This window comes from Carassius carassius, chromosome 3 (assembly GCF_963082965.1).
Source record: "Carassius carassius chromosome 3, fCarCar2.1, whole genome shotgun sequence".
Taxonomy (NCBI): domain Eukaryota; kingdom Metazoa; phylum Chordata; class Actinopteri; order Cypriniformes; family Cyprinidae; genus Carassius; species Carassius carassius.
This window is the reverse complement of record NC_081757.1, coordinates 21,083,832-21,107,707: the sequence shown is the minus strand read 5'-3', so window position 1 is coordinate 21,107,707 and position 23,876 is coordinate 21,083,832. Positions and strand designations below refer to the sequence as shown.

At 39.5% G+C, this 23,876-nt stretch overlaps 1 protein-coding gene across 16 annotated transcripts in view; it reads right to left on the bottom strand.

Moving 5' to 3' along the window:
* The window catches only part of scrib (scribble planar cell polarity protein), a 97,778-nt gene that overhangs the window by 2,927 nt on the left and 70,975 nt on the right, over nt 1–23,876 (bottom strand). For 3 of the 16 annotated variants that reach the window (XM_059533560.1, XM_059533538.1, XM_059533532.1), the window contains 25 exons: nt 23,158–23,400; nt 21,996–22,106; nt 21,706–21,882; nt 21,350–21,466; nt 21,016–21,204; nt 20,591–20,710; nt 20,451–20,507; nt 19,957–20,013; nt 19,639–19,719; nt 16,406–16,477; nt 16,125–16,172; nt 15,312–15,359; nt 15,026–15,151; nt 14,325–14,435; nt 13,941–13,991; nt 10,877–11,026; nt 10,226–10,385; nt 9,916–10,126; nt 8,348–8,437; nt 8,081–8,263; nt 7,578–7,715; nt 5,501–5,640; nt 5,361–5,398; nt 4,920–4,994; nt 1,207–1,261 (listed from right to left, as the gene is read on the bottom strand). In XM_059533560.1, the coding sequence (XP_059389543.1) occupies nt 1,207–1,261; nt 4,920–4,994; nt 5,361–5,398; nt 5,501–5,640; nt 7,578–7,715; nt 8,081–8,263; nt 8,348–8,437; nt 9,916–10,126; nt 10,226–10,385; nt 10,877–11,026; nt 13,941–13,991; nt 14,325–14,435; nt 15,026–15,151; nt 15,312–15,359; nt 16,125–16,172; nt 16,406–16,477; nt 19,639–19,719; nt 19,957–20,013; nt 20,451–20,507; nt 20,591–20,710; nt 21,016–21,204; nt 21,350–21,466; nt 21,706–21,882; nt 21,996–22,106; nt 23,158–23,400 (2,848 nt within the window). Of the gene's footprint in view, nt 1–1,064; nt 1,099–1,206; nt 1,262–4,919; nt 4,995–5,360; nt 5,399–5,500; nt 5,641–7,577; nt 7,716–8,080; nt 8,264–8,347; nt 8,438–9,915; nt 10,127–10,225; nt 10,386–10,876; nt 11,027–13,940; nt 13,992–14,324; nt 14,436–15,025; nt 15,152–15,311; nt 15,360–16,124; nt 16,173–16,405; nt 16,478–19,638; nt 19,720–19,956; nt 20,014–20,450; nt 20,508–20,590; nt 20,711–21,015; nt 21,205–21,349; nt 21,467–21,705; nt 21,883–21,995; nt 22,107–23,157; nt 23,401–23,876 lie in introns of all 16 variants that reach the window. The other 13 variants (XM_059533575.1, XM_059533546.1, XM_059533595.1 and 10 more) reach the window with 13 other exon arrangements.

The following is a 23,876-nucleotide window of genomic DNA, read 5'->3' as shown; positions in this document are numbered from 1 at the left end:
ATATTATTACATGGCTTTCTGGAATATTTGATTCCGATTATAAATTTACTGATAATGACTTCACGAACAACAACACTGTTGCCAGAATGTTTGTACATTATAAAGGATTTATAATATATATGTTTCATCACAAATCAATATTTATTGTTCACATGATTTAGTAGAAAAGCCATCTAGTAAATAGTATGACTGTACATAATCTCTTAAATCTTCATCTTTTTTAAAACGTCAGCCCAAATTAATATTTCATTTCCAATTATTTACTCATGTGGCAAGAAGCTGTGTAATAAGTGGGATAAATGTACATCCAGCTGGTTGACAATGACAAAAACAACTGGCAAAATAATTTTTGCAATAACCAGCTGGATGCAGCTGCCCTGAAATATATATGGCACCATTGCCACCATCTCAAATTTAATTAAGCATTAAGTTAATCTTTGAAACAAATAATTTAATAACACTGTTAAATGTAATCTTTAACACTCAAATGAAATCTTATACAGAACTAGATACTGTCAATTTACATTTTAAATGATTGGTTTGCGCTTTTAGGGTTTAAAATTTAATTTATACAGAATTTAATATGGATAATTGTTATCAGCCATAATATCAAAATAAAAATAATTATCAGCTTACAATTATCAGAATTTTAATATCATTGCATTCCTAGTTACAGTACCCATTGTGTCAGCCAATGCTGTGACACACTGCACCAAACAGAAGATCCATTATAACACTAATGGTAATGTTACGGCAAACAGCAGCATGTGGCATCACATTCAGACTGCTAGAATTGACATGCAGTTCATGTCGTCAGGATGTGTTGCAGGTAAAATTGTTTGCCGGAGATATTAGAGAACACTCCTATTTTGAAAAATTGGTAGAACTCTTAATCAAGTAACCTAGATTCTCGAAAAACAAGTTAAAGAATGAAAGCACAGAGAAACCCATTGCTAATTTGAACCTCCTGTAGATTATACGTTCTGGCCCATCAAACAAGTGCAGTAAAGCAGGCATCTTATCAAAAACCAATGCATATGCACACACACACACAGATCTCCTACCAAAATTAGTAGAGCACTTATCCAAGGAAGTCGCCTGTGTCAAGAGGATAATAACTGTGAGCCAAGTACTGGTGAACACAGCATATAAAAGACTAAAGACCCTTTAGACTACAGCACTGTGCCACACATGAGGAGATCTTACCTGGGTTACTGGAGGCATCATCCATGAAGCGCACGTCATCACCTGCAACAGGAGACTGCAAGAGAGAGACAGAGCGTGAGAGGAGGAAGCAGAGATCAGTAAGAATTCATCAGCTCCATCTCTCTTTCCGCCATAGCAGACAAATGAAAGAGTGAAACCTTTAGGTGTCTCCCAAGAATAGCTATTTTTGGCTGAATTGCTAAAATGCTGAGTGTAAATAATTCTAATAATTTCTCATTCAATCTAAAAGACAAATGTGGATGACCTAGATGAGGTCTTGTGAATGGCACGGGGGTTGTTTGGATCAACACGCTCTTGATATTTGAACCATAGAGCTGTTCTGGGAGACGCCGCTTCACCTTCACCTGACCAGAAAGCACCTTGTAGGGGAGCTGATACTTCAAAACTGAGTTTAAAACAGTCCAGAAAGGCTCACACCACTGCTGCGGACAGACTTACTGAGGCACATTTAGATTAAAACCCTTCAGATTCCCGTTTCAGGTGCATAAACCTTGCAAAATCTTCCTCTCTTAGAGCCAGGGATGTGTTGTTACAGGATTGGCCTAATAATGTCCCAATAATTACCCACAACACAACCTTTACCATCTTTTCATCTGATCATTTTAAGAAATGGCAGAAAATGTAAAACATACCAACCTCTGATTTTCACAAAGTCCACTTAAAACTTCACAAGTCTTTCCAAACAACACAGGCATGCTGTACAAACCTTCACCCCACCACAAATATTTTGCCAACAAATTCTTTCATTTTTTCTTTTTCAAAGGCTCAAAAAAAAAAAAAAACCCTAAGAACAGTTAGGGTGAAGGTGCTTCTTCACACATCAAGTCACATAACACAACATAAAAACTCACAACACACAGTCGATTCATGGCAGTCTCAAAAGGCCACCAAATAACACAAGGGTTCACCTGGCGTCCCGTACACTGCATTGCTTGAATACAGTGTGCAGTAAATTAAGACTAACTAGCTGGCATTTTAAATGACCTGCTTCTAACATGATTCAACAAATCAAACAAGTCTGGGGTCGGTACGTTTTTAAAAAAATGTTTTTGTAAGAAACATAACACTGCAAAATAGTATTAGAATTTAAAAGGCCTGTTTTCTATTTTAATATCTTTAAAGATGTAATTTATTTCTGTGATGATAGACCTTAATTTTTAACCAAAAAAAAAAAAACCTGGTTAACAACTAGCAACAATGAACATTTCTGACACAGTAGTATTATGGGGCTATTGGCTATTGTGAGCGAAACACAAAATTTAAAGTTTTGGCTGAATATCAGAGGGCAAAATGCTTGATAATGAAAATGGAAAAATATAACAACATTACAATTGTAATTACAGAAAATATTTTGAATATTAGAAAAGACAATATATACTATTACTACGGTTAAAAATTTATAGCCTGAATGCACTGTAAGTCGCTTTGGATAAAAGCTTCTGCTAAATGCATACATTTAATTTAATTTAATTTAATATGTCACTCTGGTTGCAGGCGTTATACAAGGCTGCCATGAGGGGCCGTTCGCATGCGCGCTCATGTTCATTATTTCCAATGTAGGCGTGCGGTATGCGCGCTCATAATGGAAGCGATGCGCACGCGGTGCGACGCACTCGTTTTTTCCAGGCGCGTCCGCACCCCATCGAGATAAAAACATCTCAACTCTCCAGAATGCCGCAAACGCACCGCGGGTCATGTGACAAGAACTAACCAATCAGCTCCATCCTTTCCGGTAACAACGTTGAAAGCTCAGCCAAGATGAAGGAACAGCTGATCATAGCTGTATATGGATATCTATTTTTAAATAAACTTCGTAGCAGAGCTACTGAAAGCGATTTTTAGTGCTGCAAATCCATTTATCCTTTGCTGAAATTTCTGCGTCTTCATGGAGAGAGCAGGTCATGGTTGCTTAGCAACAGTGTTGCCAGACGTACGATAATTATCGTATTTGTACGATAATTTTGACCTCTGTACGATGTACGATCAATAATGAAAAAAATTCCATAATGTACGATCATTTCAGAATTTTATGAAAATTTAAATGATGGTAGTTGCAGTCATAGGGCTTCTTTTCTCATACACGAAATCGGCTCATTACAGACACTCTAAAGGCGTTCGTGTGCACCTCAGAGTGTGATAAGAATGCAGGAGAGTGCCCTGCTTTAAAGCCAACGAGCACATGTTGCAGTCCATGACAGCAAGAACCCTTTCAACATCTGGCAACACGCAGGATTCCGATGATAGCGGCTCAGATGTAGAGTTAACTGCACCACGCAGCAACAGCTAAATTTCTTCTTCATTGGACACGACAAAGCAAATGTTAAAAATAATTTTAATATGTTTTAATATGCGCCGCGACGCAGACAGTCACTGAAAATAAAGGGATAGTATTTTGTCTCACTGCTTCCGTACAACAATAAGCCTTGTTATCTATTATGGTAATTTGCAGGTGTCAAAATATTGTTGGTTTAGAATAGATATAGAATAGAACTGTTTTGACTCATGTACGATAATTTTGAACTTCTGGTACGATACTTGGACATTTCCAATCTGGCAACACTGCTTAGCAACGACAGACGCCAGCGCAACTGCCCGAGCGCTTTGGAAAGTAGGCGCGATATGTGAACGGCCCCTAACTTATTAGACCCATTTCTGTCTGAACAGGACAATGTGAGTCACATCCTTTAGTAAAACCCCATACATGACATAAAGACATACTATTCCAGCTTAACTTAAGTAAATAATGCAGGTCTTAATCATATGCCCCAACCACTACACTCAATAAAAATCAATGGAATTTAAAAACGTTCTGCATTAATTAAACATTCCAAAGAAAGATTTGCTGATTGCTGTCACTGAAATCATCCAGATTTAGCTAATTTGATTGTCATGTGATATGCTGAAAAAACAGTAAATGCCAATTATGGTTTGTGTCAGTCTCACAGATTTGGTGGTCTTTTGGTCTGGTATCAGAGGAAAAGTATTAGAACATTAACAATCACATGCCCAATTTCCCTTCATACAAATATCCAGAATCACAACCACAGAACACCAATACCAAGAAACACAACATTCCTTTGCTCCCATGACCCCCTGCGTCCCCAGTAGAGCGGTCTCTCCCAGTGACACCACATGAAACAGCCACATTCAGCTCTTTTACTCAATTTGATAATCAAAAGAATGGCCTTCACACATGTTGTAGGAGTCAGACCGGTTTGGCTGTCTGAGGGCGAGTGCTGTGAGAGCGGAGGGAGGGAAAGGACAATGCAAAGATGTTTGCCATTTGAGTGTCTTAGCGCATTAATATGTTACCCCACGTTTTGGATCAACACAAAGCCCATAGACCAAACTATAAACCCCACCTCTACACTACATCCGCATACCCAGAAGAGAAGCACATGGTATTGACAATGTAAGTAGATTAAGAACGGGATGTGTGTTAAGCTGTGGAAATGAACCTCAGAGCCGAAAACGAAACCCAAATCGCTGACGACTATGATCCAGAATGATGCTTAAAGCTGCAGTAACAAAAATGAGCATGCTGCTCACGCTGGCAAACACAGGGCCCTGACAGTTCAGTTTGGACTAGCCATCGGAAGGACCAGGGAGAGGAGGAGCAGGGGAGCAGGGAAAGCCAGGAGGACAGGGATTGGGCAAGCTGCACTCCTCGACGCTTGGCATGCAGGCAATACCTGAATGTCGTAAACGGGTTTGGAAGAAGGAATGGCAGCAAATTGTCGGTAGTCAAACTTCTTTTCTGACAGGGACTAAAAGGACAGCAAACAGGCATAAGCAGTGGAGAAATGGAGAGAGAAAAAGGGGGGAAAAATCAATATCACAAAATAGAGATGGCAGGATGGATGGAGGGAAGGACAGAGGGTGAGAAGCAGAGATGTGTAAACATACAAAAAAAGGAGGAGAGAGGACAACAAAGAAAAGAGATAAAGGAAAATTTCATGGATATTGCTCTATATGCTATGGACATGACTGTTAAAGTAAAGAATGACTTTATTAATGAAAGTAAAAAATAAAGGTACTAATTGATTTTTTCTCCCAAAAACAAAATAACTGGTGATTCAAAATGTGCTTTTTGCTTTGTACTAAATGGAAAAATGAAAGGAATTGTCTCATACCAGTCTGCCTGGTGAAGTCACTGTCCGTGGACTGATATCTGTTTAGGAAACAAGAAATACATTTAACACAACTGAACAGTAACACACAACAGAGAATACACTGGCTTTGTTTTACTGACAAAGGTAAATGAGATGGTCACCTTCCATTGGTGTTGGAGAGGGTGTGGGCGCAGGGGACGGCGACTCTGACAGCTGATCCAACGTCCCACGCTTCTTCCCCTCTTTAGACTTGGCAATGACCATCTGGGCCTTCAAAGCATCCTGCTCCAGAGACTTCATCCTGGAAAGACAGTGAGATATAGTGAGACACAGAGAGTGAAAGGAGAAAGGCAAACGGTGCGTGGAGAGAGACAGGATGAGAGATGAAAGATAAGCAGAGATGCTGCGCACACTGAATGGTTAATACAGGAGAACAAGTTAATTTGGTGGAGGCTGTCAAAAAATGTGTCCAAGTTATGAGCGAATGACACAAACTAGAGATGCACCGATTAGCTTTCATCCTATAAAACACTGTAAAAGGTCAAGGGGAAAGGAATACTAAATAGGCAATACTGGAGATAATTCACCCATTATTTACAAAATCTGCATTTTTGGGTATTATTTTAATGACCTTTCTTTTTCAGACCACAAAAAATGTGCTTGTCTAAATAATGGCAGTGATTAGTGACCAGTTTTAACAAAAAGATGCAAAAGTATCAGAGTGATCCCACACAACTCGTGACATATTTGCCAAGGGCACACAATAGGGTTTTGTAAAAAGACAAACAAAAAAAATCATTAATTGCTTTGAGAAAACCTGACCTTGGCCATTGTAGAGAAAGACTGTGTTAGTGCAGGGTGAGTAAATAATAAAAGTAAAAGTTAAAAAATAATAATAAAGTTTTTTTTTTTTTTGAACGAACTATCCATTTAAGCCAGCCAAGACAATTAGCTTTGCCAAACTTCCTTAGATTAGAGTTAATCTCAGTATTGTGCACTCAGTCCATGCACAGACCTATATTGCAAACAAAAACCACAAAAATCCCAAGCTCTAATCTTTATCTTGGTAATGTTATCGTGGTATCATTTCAGATTTAGCTAAACCTAAACATCACCTAAAAATCATCATCCTGTGTGGATGGCCGTCTTTTTAAGGGGAAGTCGTGGCCTAATGGTTAGAGAGTTGGACTCCCAATCGAAAGGTTGTGAGTTCGAGTCTCGGGCCGGCAAGAATTGTAGGTGGTGGGAGTGCATGTACAGTGCTCTCTCCACCTTCAATACCACGACTTAGGTGCCCTTGAGCAAGGCATCGAACCCCCATCTGCTTAAATGGCTGCCCACTGCTCCGGGTGTGTGTTCACAGTGTGTGTGTGTGTGTTCAACTGCTCTGTGTGTGTGCACTTCGGATGGGTTAAATGCAGAGCACAAATTATGAGTATGGGTCACCATACTTGGCTGAATGTCACGTCACTTTCACTTTTTACCACATGCATTTAAACTCTGCCTACAACTGAAAAATGTCGGGTTTTAACAAGCCGCACCATTTTTATGGAAGCCTGTTTCCACCACAGAATAATAATAAAGAAGAATTGTTAGATATAAACTTGCAATTCTGAGAACAGTCTTTTTCTCCCTCAGAACTGGACTTGATTTTTCAATCTCACAAATCAGATTTTTAAACTCGCAACTGCCATTTATATCATTGTTTATATCATACAAGTCAGAACCGAAAGATGTAAACTCACAATTGCGATAAAAAAAGTCAGAATTTTTAGATAGTCACAATTACATTTGATATTTTTTAATTCACTGGTGGAAATGGGCTTCCATAGCGTCTATATAAAGGTAACCAGCACCAGTGCTTTTAATGAAGATCTTGTTAAAGTCTATAACTAATATCAGTGCACCTCTAATAAAACAACTGCAAGCAACTTGAATAACGTAAAAAAAAAACGCATGTTATTTGGACAATGCAAGACTTTAACACAGATGAGAGGCAAAAGTGATTTAGAAGAGAGAAAGAGTGAGTGTGCTACCAAACTAAATAATAAATAAAATAGCACACGTGCAGAAGCAGAACTAGGTTCTTGTAGGACACGTTTATCGTTTAGAAAAAGCCCCTACAAATATTGTTCACCCTTTATACATTATGCACTATAAAATGTCCACAAGCACCCCAAGCGGTGTCAAGCATCACAGCTAAGGCCCCATGATGCTTTCTGGCTGTTAAGGGCAGACCTGGGCTGACAGGAAGAGGAGGAGCAGGAAGTGGGAGAGGCTGCAGCGCTGCCTAGAGAGGCCCTCACACGGGACTGGTAGAGCCGCTTAGCCAGGTCTTGCTCATACTGCCTTACGTCCTCCTCTAGACCATAAGGCCTTGGGAGCAGCAAGAAAGTAAGAAGGTAGAGAGGATAGAAGATGGTAACACACAAAGAAAAGGAAAGAGAGGAAAGAGACTACAGATGAAAGAAAACACTCTGAAAGGGACATTAAAGATTAAAAAGGGAAGGTCTACATTGAAACTCAAGGCCTTCAAAGACAAATCCACAATATGAGATGGGGATGTAAAAATAAAATATATAATTTCATGGATTCCTATATCCAAAAAATGTGGAAATGGCTTCGAAAGCCCCGTTCATCAAGGGGAGGATGAAATTTAAATACAAGCGGACAGCTCTTTAGAGATCGGCATTACAGAGGAGAGAAAAACGCTCCTGATATGACGTAATTCACAGTCGTACCTGGCTGCTCTCCACATGGCTCTCTTCTCTGCTTCCAAGGCTCGTTTTTCAGCAGGGGACAGCTCCCTGTCCACGGCGACACTAAGCTCCGGGCTCTGCATGCGGAGGCGGTCTTGATGTCTACGCTCTGCTTTGGCCGTCCGAATGGGAGCCACAGATTCACCGGGATAAACTGGGATCAAACTGTTTAGACAAACACTGAGTCAAGCAATACGAATATCTCAAAAATTGCAAAGCTGTACAGCTTTAGGTTTTAGTGTTCCTCACCCTGTCATAGAGTTGGGTCTCTGTTCCAGTCTGAAGCTGTCTTCCATTGAATTCCGCTGAGAGTCTCCTTTACCATCCACGGAGGAAGGACTGGATTAAAAAATAATAAATGACTATTTTATTACTAATTAATGTTTTGTTGCACCTTTCAAATTTTGCGGTCAGTAAGATTTTTAAATACTTTTTTCAGCTAGGACAAATTAAACTGATAAAAAAGACACATTTATAATTATTTGTGTAAAAAAAAAAAAAAAAAAAAAAAAAATTATATATATATATATATATATATATATATATATATATATATATATATATATATATATATATATATATATATATATATATATATATATATATATATATATATATATATATATATATTAGTGCTGTCAACGTTAACGCGTTAACGCATGCGATTAATTTTTGTCTGGTTTAACGTGTCAAAATATTTAACGCAATTAACGCAGCATCCGTATTTTCTGCCATCCGTTGGCTAGCTTTACATTATATGATCACGCTCTTATTCATTTAAATGCTTTTAAACATTTCAAGCACGGCAAGACAAAAGAGAATGCGCTGTCTGTGAATGCCCTTATGTGACACGTACACACACACACACACACACACAATGCATAGACAGGGCGCCAGAATCCAGTTCTCTTAAGCGCTTGAACTAACAATAAACATCCCAAAGTGCCAGTTTTGTCGATTATTCTCATAAGAGCAATCTTAAATGATTTATATAAAGTCTAAAATGAACAAAAAGAGTTGTGAGAGAATGAGGCGAGATCCATAGACAGTATATAAACGGTGAGATCCGCGTGTCTGTCTGCTCTTAAAGGGACAGCAGCCAATAAAGCTTCCTGTCAGTAAAGTTAAAGAACAAAGGGAACAGAGAAAATGACTCGCTGCTCTTGACTAAATAACTTTTGTAGATTTAATAAGGACTAACTATTTAATTTATAGTTTATGCAGTGCAGACTGCATATAACTTTGATAACTTTATTAAATTTCTGTATATTTCCTAACTGTTAAGACAGGAAGGGCAGGAGTAAACATGACATTTATTATGGGTTTATGTTAGCATTGTTTTAAGTTTACTTAAATTAAAAACGGTTATATTTTTGAAGCCTAATAATAAATGTAAAAAAAAAAAAAAAATCAGTAGCTGTATTAATATCAGTAATACTAGCCTTCATTCATAAAAAGATGCCATTTAAACAAGTATTTAAAATATAATGTCTTTATGTTGTTTCTACATTAATTTGATTAACTGTGAAATTATTACATTAAAAATATATTAAAAACATACAAAAACATTTCTTTTTTTATTGCGATTAATCACAGAAAAAATGTGTGATTAATCTAGTTAAAGTTTTTAATCGATTGACAGCACTAATATATATATATACTTATTTTAATAATCAAAGATATATAAGAATTGGAGTTCTAGATGTTCAGTGTGTTTTGTAATCAGAACTTCAGCAAGCCAAAAAAAAAAAAAAAACGGCAAAAAATCTTTGAAACTTTGAAATACTAGCAAACAATTGAGCAAACGTGTAGCTCACCCGGAGCTGCCATAGTGGCTGGGAGGTGTGGCACACTGCCTAAGAGAAGGGGAACTGTGGCCTCCCAAGCTCTCCACCTTGTACTCCACACCATCGAGGATAACCTTTCCGTGAGCCTTCATATCTGCCACCTGCTTAGCCAGATCTTCCTCCTCATCCTCCTCATCTTCATCCAGCATATACTCTTGTGCACTCTGTTCAATTCGTTTTGCTGAGGAAAGTCATTGACAAACTATTTAGCATGATTCCACAGTGAACTCAAGCTTGCTGTAGCTTAACATCAACGTTTGACAACTAAACAGACACAAACCTTCTTCCTCTTTCATTTTCTTCAAGTCATCTTCTCCCACAAGTGAGATGCGAGGTTTGGGTTTGTCTGGTGTCTGCTGCTTCACATCAATCTCAAAATATTTCTGCCTGTCTCTGAAGGAGCGCTGCTCTGGGCTGTCTCTGCCAAAAGAGGAGGGAGTCTGGGGGAGGGACGGAGGGAGAGAGAAAGAGAGAGAAAGAGAGAGAAAGAGAGGATTCAGATTTCAGATCAGTTGTAAAGAACACTGTACACGCAACCAAAACTGACATGCACTGACATGCAAGAAGTCGTCGAGTTAATTCTGAAGTTCAGACAAAAATTAATAATTTGCACAAAGATACCAAAACTTTGCCGATCCGCCACCATCAGGATGATGACTGCATAATATGCTGCAACTGCAATTACTGCTCTCCTGAAGCCTCTTCTCACCAAAAATAATTGCTTTGATTCAGAACACCGATCAATCAAGTTCCCATATTTTACCAAAACGCATGCTGCCAGATGATTGGGCTTTCTTGACATTGCGGACACACAATTGATCACATTTCTTTGCTGCAGTTCAAAGCGACACATACACCTGCACCACCACCACTCAAAAGTTTAGATGAATCTGAAGTGTCAAACTGGTTCTGCTGGAGATCAGCTGGGTACCTTCGACTCCACCGAGGGGCGAGACATGTGTGGCACGGCTGCCAGGCTCCTGTACTCGCGGCGGTCAGATGAGAGGGAGGGACGAGCCCTGAGAGGACCACTGCCCTCACCATCAGCCTCATCCATAAACACCTCATTATTCAGCTCAGGCTGAAAGACCCATCATGTACAGCATGTCAACACCACACTTGCAGATAATATTGCGCAATGAGTTGTGGTGAGACAGTACACACCAAAAAAGGGTTATGTGTCAGGCTCATTCAAAAGTCATCATCATGAAGAGGAAAGGATGGAATATACCACACAACTTTTAAATTCTGAACACAATATGTATCAAGCAGTGGGTAATTCACTCATTGATTTGCTTATCATGAAAGTCTCAAGAAACCCTAAAACATATATAAACTGGTTGCACATCAGTGAAAACAACTTTAGCACTCATTATGTCTATTATTAAGGTAAAAGTGGTTATTTTTTCTTTAGTGCAATTTCATCCAAGTTGAACCAATGTCACGAAAAGTGCCATATATGCATTTATTTGCAGTAGTGATTGGCGGCTGTGGCTGGAGCTTCTCTCAGCATTATTCATGAGAATAAAGTCTTACGATTCAATCTCTGCACTGTATTATGCATGAGGTTGTATTACAGCGGAGAATTCAAATCTCATAAAAGACTTGGCTCTGTCAATTCATCTCTATAAACAAGACCGTAACAATATTTAATATGTAACAAGACGTGGAGCGTGCATGAGAGAACTGTTTCTTATCTGGACCGGAGCAAGGGAGCAAGTTTATGTGAACATATTTCATATTCTCTCATAACGACCACCGTGTCTGCACACATAACATGTCTTCTTTAAATAAAAGATGCAAAAATAATAGCACTGATACAGCGGTATGACTGATCATGAACACGATGACAACGGATTATTGTGGTACACAGCAAATGATACAGAATGAAAATTCTAAGAAATCCTAAATTTTCTTTCCATTTTAAAGCTATTTTAATATTAAAGGGTTAGTTCACCCAAAAATCTAAATTATGTCATTAATGACTCACCCTCATGTCGTTCCAAACCCGTGAGACCTCCGTTCATCTTCAGGAACACGGTTTAAGATATTTTAGATTTAGTCCGAGAGCTCTCAGTCCCTCCATTGAAGCTGTGTGTACGGTATACTGTCCATGAACAGAAAGGTAATAAAAACATCATCAAAGTAATCAATGTGACATCAGAGGGTCAGTTAGAATTTTTTGAAGCATCGAAAATACATTTTGGTCCAAAGATAGCAAAAACTACGACTTTATTCAGCATTGTCTTCTCTTCTGGGTCTGTTGTGAGCGCGTTCACTGCAGTGTAGTGATATCCGGTTCACGAACGAATCACTTGATGTAACCGGATCTTCTTGAACCAGTTCACCAGATTGAACAGAATCGTTTGAAACGGTTCGCGTCTCCAATACGCATTAATCCACAAATGACTTAAGCTGTTAACTTTTTTAATGTTGCTGACACTCCCTCTGGATTAAAACAAACCAATATCCCGGAGTAATTCATTTACTCAAACAGTACACTGCTTGAACTGCTGTGAAGAGAGAACTGAAGATGAACACCGAGCCGAGCCAGATAACGAACAAAAGACTGACTCGTTCTTTTGTGAACCGGTGAACCGTTTTCTTCAACCGGTTTATTGAATCGAGCTGTCTGGAAGAACCGGTTCGCGGAAAAGAACTGAACTTCCCATCACTACTGGTGATCCGAAAACCGATGCAACTGGTTCTTGAATCAAGAACGAGTCAATCTTTTGTTCGTTATCTGGCTCGGCTCGGTGTTCATCTTCATTTCTCTCTTCACAGCAGATCAGTCAGTGTACTGTTTGAGTAAATGAATTACTCCGGGATATTGGTTTGTTTTAACTCAGAGGGAGTGTCAGCCACAGTAAAAAAGTTTAACAGCTTAATTCGCGAACCGTTTAAAACGATTCAGTTCGATTTGGTGAACTGGTTCAAAAAGATCCGGTTACATTGAATGATTCATTCGCGAACCGGATATCACAAACTGCTTTGTTTTGAACTCTCTCACAACAGACATGGAAGAGAAGACAATGATTAATAAAGTCGTAGTTTTTGTTATTTTTGGACCAAAATGTATTTTCGATGCTTCAAAAAATTCTAACTGAACCTCTGATGTCACATGGACTACTTTGATGATGTTTTTCTTACCTGGACAGTATACCATTCACACAGCTTCAATGGAGGGACTGAGAGCTCTCGGACTAAATTAAAAATATAAATAACTATGTACCAAAGATGAACGGAGGTCTTACGGGTTTGGAACAACATGAGGGTGAGTCATTAATGACATAATTTAGATTTTTGGGTGAACTAACCCTTTAATTTGTCTGTATAATGAGTGTGGGTAGGTGTAGTTCTGCATTCATTGGTTGTTGTCTTCCCTCTTCACACCCTCTACACTCCCACTTTTCCACAGTTTTACAAACCAATTTCTGGAGTCTTTTTCAGATCGAATGTGTGAAAGACCAGTGCTGAAACAGGTTTTTTTTTTGTCACTTTAAAGTCTACTTTGTGATTCTGTTGGCAAACAAGTTTATAGTGCATTATATTCAGCGTGTTTATTGATAGCGCAGCAAAAATAGACAGCAAAGCCTTCACAAGTAATGCAAGTACAGTGTATCTGGTTGCTACTACTTAAATGGTACATGAATGTGAATTTGTACGTTTACTACAGAAATGCTAAAAAGTTTGTCTGGCCAAATCGACTGGCTTGGTTTGACCCCCCCCCCCCCAAGCTCAAATGTCAAGCTACATCTTTGATAAAAACAATGTCTGTTCTAAAACTGGCTCAAAACATGCTTGATATCCTCTGACTGAACAGCATCTGGAGAGTCTGCGGCCATTGAACACTACACGGTATTCTGTGAAATCTACTAGTGTCGATTGATCAAAATTAAAAATTGGAGCAAAAAAATCTGTGAAGAAGTCAAATAATGTATTCCAGCTTTAAAATATCACTTCAAAAATGATACAGATCACAAATGAACACATACCTCTGGTGACGGTTGCTTTGCGCTGACATTGTTCCGCGGAGAGTAAAGATCCTAACAAAATGAGAGTGAAAAGGAAAGATTCAGTCAAGACATTTTATACAAACAAACCTCAGACACAAGACTTGAGTTGGATGAAAGGAAACACTTTACACACAGCAAGGAATCAAATATCAAAACCAACATCAAACGAACAAGTGACAGATGAATGAGACACATAAGTGTCCCTGTCAGATGAACTCCTGGAGTCGACACCACCATGAGTGACTCGTGCACAACGACAGCAAACAAGCTCCAAAAAGGAACAAAATGTCCAACGGGAAGACCAAGCACTGGATGACGGGGGAACCACGACATGCTCACAACCTTGAGGAGCATTTGTCCTACCTGTGGGGCTTCCAGTACAGCCAGGGAGTGTGGCACAGCTGCGAAGGCCTTATATACCTGCTTGATATTGATGGGGTATTCCTCATGTGTGTCAGGGGATGGGGCACTAGGCTGTATGAGGGGTCGGGGAGGTTGAGGACAGAGGGGTGGAAGGGTAGAGAAACAGACAAAGGACAAAAAGGATGGAACAGCTAATGAGAGACAGAGCAGCAAAGGCAGAGCACAGGAGGAAAATGCAGGGCTAGACCACATGCAGCCCGCGCGTTGCGATCATGTCAATGAAAGGATGGAGGGAGAGGAGAGAGTTTGATAGTATGAGGGAGGTCTGTGGTTATGGTGATGACTCGGGGTAATATTTTGGTTTACAATGGTATCCTGAGATAATGTGAGTGTAAACCTTGCTTTGCAAACAATGTGGTTTATGTGATTAGGGGAAGAAAAAAAATCCAAAAGAGGCGCCGTTTGACAGAAAACAGGCACAATGTAACTTGCAGTGAGAAGTCGAGAAGTCTTTGTTTTTTTTAAACAACCCGTTTCTTTGACCTGGATTATTCTGTGACCGTTTGTAAGGCTTAACAGGCACAGCTGGAATGCATATGGAGGAAATAAAACAACATTCGAGTTTTGTTGGTCTTTAGGCATTGGTGACTGAGGATGAAAGGGGGCCCCATTAGGGTTCAGACAGTGGTGAGGGATCTTACAGTGGTCTGAGAGTTGATGGGAGAGAGGCCATGCTGGAAAGGGTTGGGACTGCTGTTGCCATCCTGACTGGCTGGAGACACAGCGGGTCGCACCCGAGAGAGAGGCTGGATGGCACCAGGTTTAGTCTAGAAAGAGAGAGAAATAAAATTGACAATAAATCCAGCAATCAACCACAAATTTAAGCAATGTTTCCAACATAATATGGCTAGAAATGTTATACGAATCAATATTTTCATTAACTTGATCTAGCATAATTTACATGTTATCTGCATATTGGACACTCACTGATGAATTATCCTTGGTGTTTGCATTTGAAGGGAAATTAATGTTTGACTGAAACAAAAAAAAAGAGAAATATGAACATGATATAAAATTAAGATTAAGAAAAACAAATCACATGGGATTAGCTTTCTGATTTTCTGATGAGACTTGAACTCATTAAATTATATTAGTGTTCAAAAGTTTGGGGACAGTACAATTTTTTTTATATATATAAATTAATTGTATACAACAAAGATGTATTAAATTGATCAAAAGTTACAGTAAAGACTGTCATTTACTTTGACATTCTTTTCAAAGAATCCTGGAAAAAAAAACTCTAAAAACTATTTTCAGTTATGATTTCTGAAGGATCATATGACACAGAAGACTGGAATAATGGCTGCTGAAAGTCATCACAGAAAAAAATTACATTTGAAAATACACTGAAAGAGAAAACAGTCAATTGCATTAATATTTCATAAATCTTACAGATTTATCTGTATTTTTGATCAAAGGTATGTATATTCTTGGTGAGAATATGACAAAACCTACTGACCCCCAACGTCTGAACAGTAGTGTATATAATGTTATATACACTTCATTTGATTCACAAGGCCTTGATACACCGTGTTAATTTACCAGGCTGCGGTTACACTCTCAATTGCTTGGTTTGGTGGAAATACTAAATAAGAGTCAAGCATTTCACTGCTGCAGACAGCATGAAAAGCAGGACATGCTCAGAGTTACACAGGCCCTTATTCCATTCGGCTCTTAACATCTAATGCAAAGCTAAGTGCAGCTAGTGCAGGCCATACAAGGGCTAGTCAGCCCACTTACATATCGAACCTCCCTTCCAAGCATCACAGAGGAAGATTTGTGGGACTGCTGAGAAATATGGAAATGTCATGACGAGGGGTGGAATGAGAGCACAGGCCATCAACCAGAACACTACCATAAAGAACATGTAAACTAGGCCTGCCTTTGACCATGCAAAAACACCTGCATAAATCTGTCCAGGCTTATTCATGGTAATGTTTGACAGTCACGTGACAAAACAAATGAGAAATGAAAGGGCTGATGATGAAAGGGGAGTGAATACACTCTGAAACGGTACTGACCTGGGAGTTGTGTGGAGAGTGTGCAGCTTCTCGGACAGGACTGTCAATCCTGTGAGGCTCCGATGGTGAAGACTGCAATACAAACAAAAGAACATCCATCACAACATGTCACGAGAACTGGAGAAGGAAAGAAATTGCTTGAGGTCAGGGAAGTATTTCACAAAGCAAGATGAGGCCTGCTGTTTTCAATAAGCAAAATTGGCCAAATTACAAAGTAGTGCATTATGAATAAACAGTAGTGCATTATGAATAAACAATCAGGTGCAATTTTATTAAAGCGGATTATCTTGATTTGAGAAAAACATTAATAGCAAACCATAAACAACTACCTTAAGCAAGTTATTATAATATGCTTGCACACTGCAGTTGTTGTATTTCTTGCTCTTATGATGTGATTGATGACAAACGTGTTGTATTACGTGCCACAGATCATTTGAAATCAAGCAGTGGTGCCATAAAATGCATTTTTTCAAACTGTGTCAAGAACAATGTCATGCTACAGAAAGAGACAATGTGTCAAATGTTACTTTAGAGACCATGGTGTTATATATTCCTGGAAATGATTGGAAGCCAGTCTGTATTCAAGGTGAGAGGCCTTTACCCTTCACCCTTTTTTGTTTAACACCTGTTGACTTCACATTCAAAGCATTCTCAGTCTCTCTGGGAATGTTCAAATGCCTCAAGACCATAGGGTTGCACAAACTACAGGGTCCCATTTTTGTATCCGCTTCATTTTCAGCTTCAGTCATTTTCTAAATATAGGAAATGTGTATATAGACATTGTTGTTTTCAAAGACATCTGTAAATCTAAAGCCGCTATCAGCAGAAATCTTTGGATGATATTTGAGAATGAAGTGCTGTGTTAACTCTAAATAGCTACTGATAACACAACCATGCTAGACCAGAAACACACTCAGTCAGAAAACACACTCCACAAGGCTGCTTGCCTTGCTGTACAACCAGGGCTGCAGCTGCCCATGCCTGCCATAACCCACAGGTGGCCCTGATAAAATGCGCTCGTCAGGAGGGCAGCCTTTGCTCTTGCGATTAGCCACAAGGAAGGGATTTTCACTAAAGCAGATTGGCTGGGAGTCCACAAGACATTCTTCTTCCTCTTTAGCTTCTTGTGGGACTCCTGGAGCTGGGAGGGGGTCCCATGTGTCAGCTTGGGGAGGTTTTGAAGCCGCTGAACTTGCGGCTGGGCAGACTGGAGATGAAGGGAGGGCAACAGGTTCTATGTGGTACATAGAGGCATGGACTTTCTCAAAACCCAGGGGGTCTACAGGGACAGCCGGCATGGCAGCCTCCATTGTGAAGAATGTAGCAAAGGAGGGAGAAAACTGAGGAATGAGAGAGAGAATATTTTCGACAGACAAAAGGGAGAAATAATGTGAGATGGAAACAAAGACAGATAAAAGAACAGAACAACTAATGATATACAAAAGGAGGAAGAAAATGTCATGGCATCACAAAAAGATTAGAACACAGCAAAAGGAAAAGCAAAGAAAGGAAAAGCAGTACAGAATGAAACAGATGGGTTTAGTCTGTCAGAGTTGGAAGAAATAACAGCCATGCTAAAGACATGATCATCTCCCAGTCACGACAATTCAGATGAGTGAGGAGCTAAATACAGCTATCCCATCATCCTGAGACATCTCACAGTAGAAAGTCACTCAATCCAGAAGAACATCTGCATTCAATCTGCCTTAATGTGGACTTTGCTTTTATATTTTTCAGTTTTAATTTTAGTTTTCATAATTTTGTGCTTGCTTTTTTAAATATATATTCTTTTAAGATGATATTTTTATGTCTGGTTTAGTTTATGAAATGTAAGTACTTAAACGTATTTCATTTAGTTGCCAAAGCAACATTTTCAATCTAATATTTCTACAATTTACCTCAGCTTTATTCAAATTATCAAAAATTATTTTTATTAGTTTTAGTTAACAATAACACTACTCTTAATTATGACAGTTACTACATTTTACTTTATTAGGGACTAGGGAGGTATTTATAGTTTAAAATGTTATTCGGCATTATGAACTACCGTGAATGCTTGCTTTAAACACAACCTAACAGAAACCATATCAAGTAGATTTTAGCAGTGCATGTAACAAACACTCACTAATGAGCCCTTACCACAAAACACAAACACAAACAACTGTCATTACTATTAGAGATGCAATTTTATAAAGTGTTATGAAACTATACACCGGATTGTCAACACAGTAAAATACAAAATCAATTCAGGTGCAATTAGTGGCACATTGTGATGCTAAAGATGTTACTGTCGCATACAACTAATGGCCTCATACTGATAAAAGCTTTATTCGCTGGCTCTTGTGCCGATAAAAGACACCGCTCTGATCTATCAATAGCCATGACTAAACTGTACTTCATATAACACAAAATCATGTGAGGGAGAAAACCTTGCGCTAGTGTTTCCCGATCTAAGAGCCGTCCACCCCCTCTCCATTCCTCACTAGACTTCGCTAACAGCTGCTACTGCTATGTAGGTTGAACATATCTAGAAGAGAGACAGAGGCTAAAAATGCTTACAAGGGACAAGGAATATATTGTAGTTTGTAAAAACAAGATATAAAGCTTAAATTACAACTGTTACATGATAAAACATTTACTGAACATCACTGAAGGCAATAAATCCTGAATAAAATGTAACCAGTTTTACACACACATACACACACACACAGAAAAGAAAAGATGGAAAAACTAGTACGTCAAGGAGGTATGAGTGCTGAAGAAATGACAGAGAAAAACAGAGTTGTAGAGTAACAGCAGTGATACACTCACAGTAAGATGACCGAAGCAGATTCCAAGCGGCTTGACTCTAGATAACTTAACTGTCAAGATCCTTCAAGGGTCCCTTCAACCTCAAAGGCCACACCCACCCATTAACTCATTCAGCCAATCAGCTCACATTTTAAAATAACTTGAGCTACTGTCAGCTGTCGGCAAGCACCTCCCCCTCACTCCAGCTCAAGCACCAGCAAATACAATCTGTATTCTGTCAGAGGTATGGCTGGAATGACATCCAACCCTGCTGCTGCTGAAGACTAAAGCCAGCAGCTGGACTGCTTCACCTTTGGCACTACTAGTACAAGTAACGCTACTGGACAAACATATAGCTTGACCTGACAAGAGTTTTTGAAGACCGATATGTTAAGCATTCAAAAGCAAGTAAGGAAACATTTCTGCAAGTTAGGTTAACTTACTCGATTAACTCTCTGTAGGCTAGTGGTAGGTAGAGCCGCCAGTGTCTTGTAGTCCAGTTTCAGTGGTCCAGTGCTCAAATTCTGTAGAGAGAGGGTTAGAAAGAGCATAATGAATGATCACTGTTCACTGAAAGAACATGTTCTAAACATTAATTAGATTCTTTCATTAAGCATGAGGACACTGGTTCTAAAGAGCTTCTAGAGCTCAGAGGTTCAGATGTGACTCAGTTGTTCATGTTCGAGGTGACGGCAGGTCCTGTGTTTCGCTCCTGGAGCCCTAATGTGGGCTGTAAAGACAGGGAGGGCTTAAGGCCTCACCTCAGTTTCCTCCTCCAGCAAACGAGTTGCCTCCTCACGCTCCAAGCGCATGCGCTCCTTTACCGAAAGAGGGAAGGCAAGGAGGAGTGGGGGGATAACGTTTACCCAATCACACACAGACACACATTTTGCACACACACACACACGACATCCATTGCACAGATGGGAATGAGGTTTATGTGATGCAGAATCGTGGATGAACAATAAAACCAGGGACCATGAAGAGGCAAGAACATATTTAATGAAGGAGATGAATGGAAAGAGCAGAAACAAAATGTGATGTTTGGAATGAGCAGCACCCAAGATCATTCAGGAGGGTTTCGGGGATAAGAGGGGCATAAGATAAGAGTAAGAGGGGAAGAAAAGGACAGATCCACAAACATTAGTTGCAGTTATAGGAAATATTTAGAAGTGGTCGTCATTTTGATAGCTTATTCTTCTTCTTATTTTTATTATATGTTATAAAAAGGCATTTAGGGGAGGAAATTACTCACCACTTTATCCATCTCCTCCCGTTCCCACTGGGACGTCTCTCTCACCATCTCAACCTCCTGCAGGAAAGGTCAGACAGACAGATGTTATTTCTCCATGCACTCCTCTGCTGTTCCTGCTCTGTGTGAAGCATAGAGCTCACCTTCTGCATGATGTCAATCTCTTCCGGACTCAGGTCTCTGTCGACTGATGAGATGCTCTCCATACTGTTCTTACGAACAATACCTGCCGCAAACGGGTTTGCAATAACACCAGGCGATGCCTGAAAGAAATAGCAAAATATGAAGTAGTACATGCATGCATAATTAGAATGATTCCTAAGGGATCAAGTGACACTGAAGACTGGAGTAATGGCTGCCGAACTAAAAATACTACTGTTTTTACTGTAACTGCAATCAAATAGTGCAGTCGTAGTACTTGTAAGAGACTTCTTTCAAAATCCTAATTATTCCAGACTTCTGGCTGGTAGTGTCAATACATATTTTATTACATGTATAATAATTTAAGTCACAGTTGGACACCAGAGAAGATCTCATGTTTTCCTGAGCTGTATAACTAGGTCTTTACCTCGATGCCTGCAGCGTTTCTTGGGTCAAAGCCATCACACACAAGCATGACCAGAGAGTCACCGGCAGCACGCAAGACCCTCACTGCTTCCGTGTGCGTCATACCCAGCAGACTGTTGTTGCCCACCTCAAGAATACGCATGCCTACTCGCAGTCGATCATCCCGTGCAGCTGCTCCGCTCGAGCTCACCTATAGCAAGGAGTAAGAGAAAAAAAAAATCAAGGACTTAAATGACTGATGTTGTGAGGAAGTAATGAAGTAGGTAACTAGACCAGTATTTTTTATGTTGTCAGAATCCTTCAGGGTTTGTGTCTTATGTCATTGTATTGGTTACCTTGGAAATGAAGATTCCCTCATCTGTGGGGTCAAAGGGGTTGCCTGCATGGCCTTTAGCTCCGCCCCTGATGCTGATGCCCAGCTTTTCTCCAGGCTGCTTGTGAATGACAATCTCCTGCGAAATCAAGAAGGTGTGTGAGGGTGTTCTGGTCTCATTTAGAGGCTCAAAAGTTTTTGAGATTGAGATCATTACCTATCAAAAGTTTTTAGGTTATTACCAAAAAACTCGAAGTATTTGTACGAGTGTATTTCTCATTGCAGACCATTTTGGCAGATTTTTAGGAAAAGACCAAATGTGATATTTATTAGTGCAGGTTTTGCTTACACTTGTCCTCTGCTAGTCAGAGTGTATACCTGCATGCCAGGGGGCGAGGGATCTCTGCGCACAAGCATGCGGATCTCCTGCTTGTTGGAGAGCAGGGCTCTGACAGCTTCCTGATGTGTGGCATGTCGGAGGTCGATGGTGTTCACCTCCAAGATTCGATCGCCCACGCGAAGTCCACTCTGAGAGGCCAAGCCATTGGGGATGACCTACCCAGAAACAAAAAGGTCAGAAATCTATTCGGACAAAAGCGTCACAGAACACAAATCATGGCATTAATTTTTTGACATAAACCTGCAACATCCAACCTCATTTATTTTACCTTTGAGATGAACACCCCTGGCTCATTAATTCCAAACGGGTGGCTGGCATGATCGCTACCCCCTACAATGCTCAGACCCAGGGGACCACCTGCTTTGATCAGCGTCACTTCCTGTCCAAAAAAGGAGGACAGATTTTGCAGTAGATATACATACATATACATATATATATTTTTAGAATGTTGGGGTTGGTAAGATATATATATTTTTTGTAATGAAAAGAAGTCTATCCTGTTTACCAAGGCTGCATTTATTTAATTAAAAATACAGCAAAAACAACACCAATGTTGTGAAATATTACTATAATAAATACGAAAGATAAATAATCTTTGAAATTAACCAATAATTATAAATGTGATTTATTTTTAAATTAACATTACTATTTAAAATTATTATTTTTAATGAAAAGAAGTATCTCATGTTCAGCAAGGCTGCTTAAAATTATAATGATTAAAAATACAGCAGAAACAAAACCGTAATATTTAAAAATATTACTACAATCTCAAAAACATTTCTTATTATTGTTAATGTTACAGCCTGCTTAAGTGCTGTTTAATATTTTATTATTATGGTATTCTTAATCTTCATTTTTCTGTGGAAACTGTGGCATTGTGTTCAGGATTCTTTGATGAAGACAACGCTAAATAAACAGCATTTATTTTAAAAGCTTTTGTAGTATGAAATGTCTTTACTGTCACTTTTGATTCATTTTAATGTAGCCTAGCTGACTAAAAGTATTAATTTCTTAAAATATATATGTATATGTACGGTATGTGTAATATGTATATGTATCTTACTGACCCCAAGCTTTTGAATGGTAATGGTAAATACAGTCAAACTGAACGTTCAGTTATTTGAAACGGAGATGCATCTTCTAGGCAAATCTACACAACTACATGAAGTGGGCATGAATAAAAAGGGAACATTAATTAAATGCAAAAGCAATAGAGTAAATTTTAAAAGCCCAAATCACAATCCTAACACAATAAATCCACTACGCAATGTTCATACCGTGCACCATTTTCTCTGTTGAATGAGGCATTAAAACAGCAAGATGAAGCTGTTATGAGATTAAACTAGTTTTAAATATTTCCTCAAATAGGGAGAAAAACACACACTCTCTCTCTGAAGGTTCAACGTCATTGCCTTGTGTCCAGCTCTCACCTCAATGGGGTATTCATCCTCCATGGGGCAGTTGAGATGGTTTCCAAGGTGCTCATCTCCTTCCTCTTGCTCAGGTGAGTCAGATGGCTCTGGAGGAGGGGGCGAATGAGGTCGAGCTCGAGGGGAGGCGGCCCCTGCACTGGCCTGGTCCCGTTCGACCAGGAGGGTGATGGTGGGGGAGGTGCCGGTAAGCAGCAATACTGCCTGGTCATGTCTGGCCTCTGTCATGTCTACACCATTGATCTGGAGCAACAGCCAAACACCAGAGGATCATAGAGGGCCAATACACCCACAACGGGCATATGAATGCCCCTCATGCTGAGCTTGTTACGTCTTATTGGCTCTTTAATTACTACAGGCAGCATTTCTTTTAGCTGGGTTTTCAAGAAACATTAGAGTCCAGGTGTTAGTTGAAATATGTTCCTGTTCAGGACTGATCTGGATCATCGTGTGACAGCCAATGTGGAGCCTTCTCATGCATTCAAAGAGAATGTGATTTCCACTTCACCTACATATACTTGGTTTTGAAAACCTGGGTTCTCAGTGAAAAATCATGCATCAAATCAAAATGTTGAGACACATTTGACCAGGGGAGTGAAAAGGAAGGGGAATGTGCAACAGAAGAAAGAGGAAATGCTGGAGATGCTTTAGGTAGCAAGATCATGTGTTGTGTTAGAGAGAGTATAAAAAGAGCAGCTTCAAGAAAACCATGACCAAAC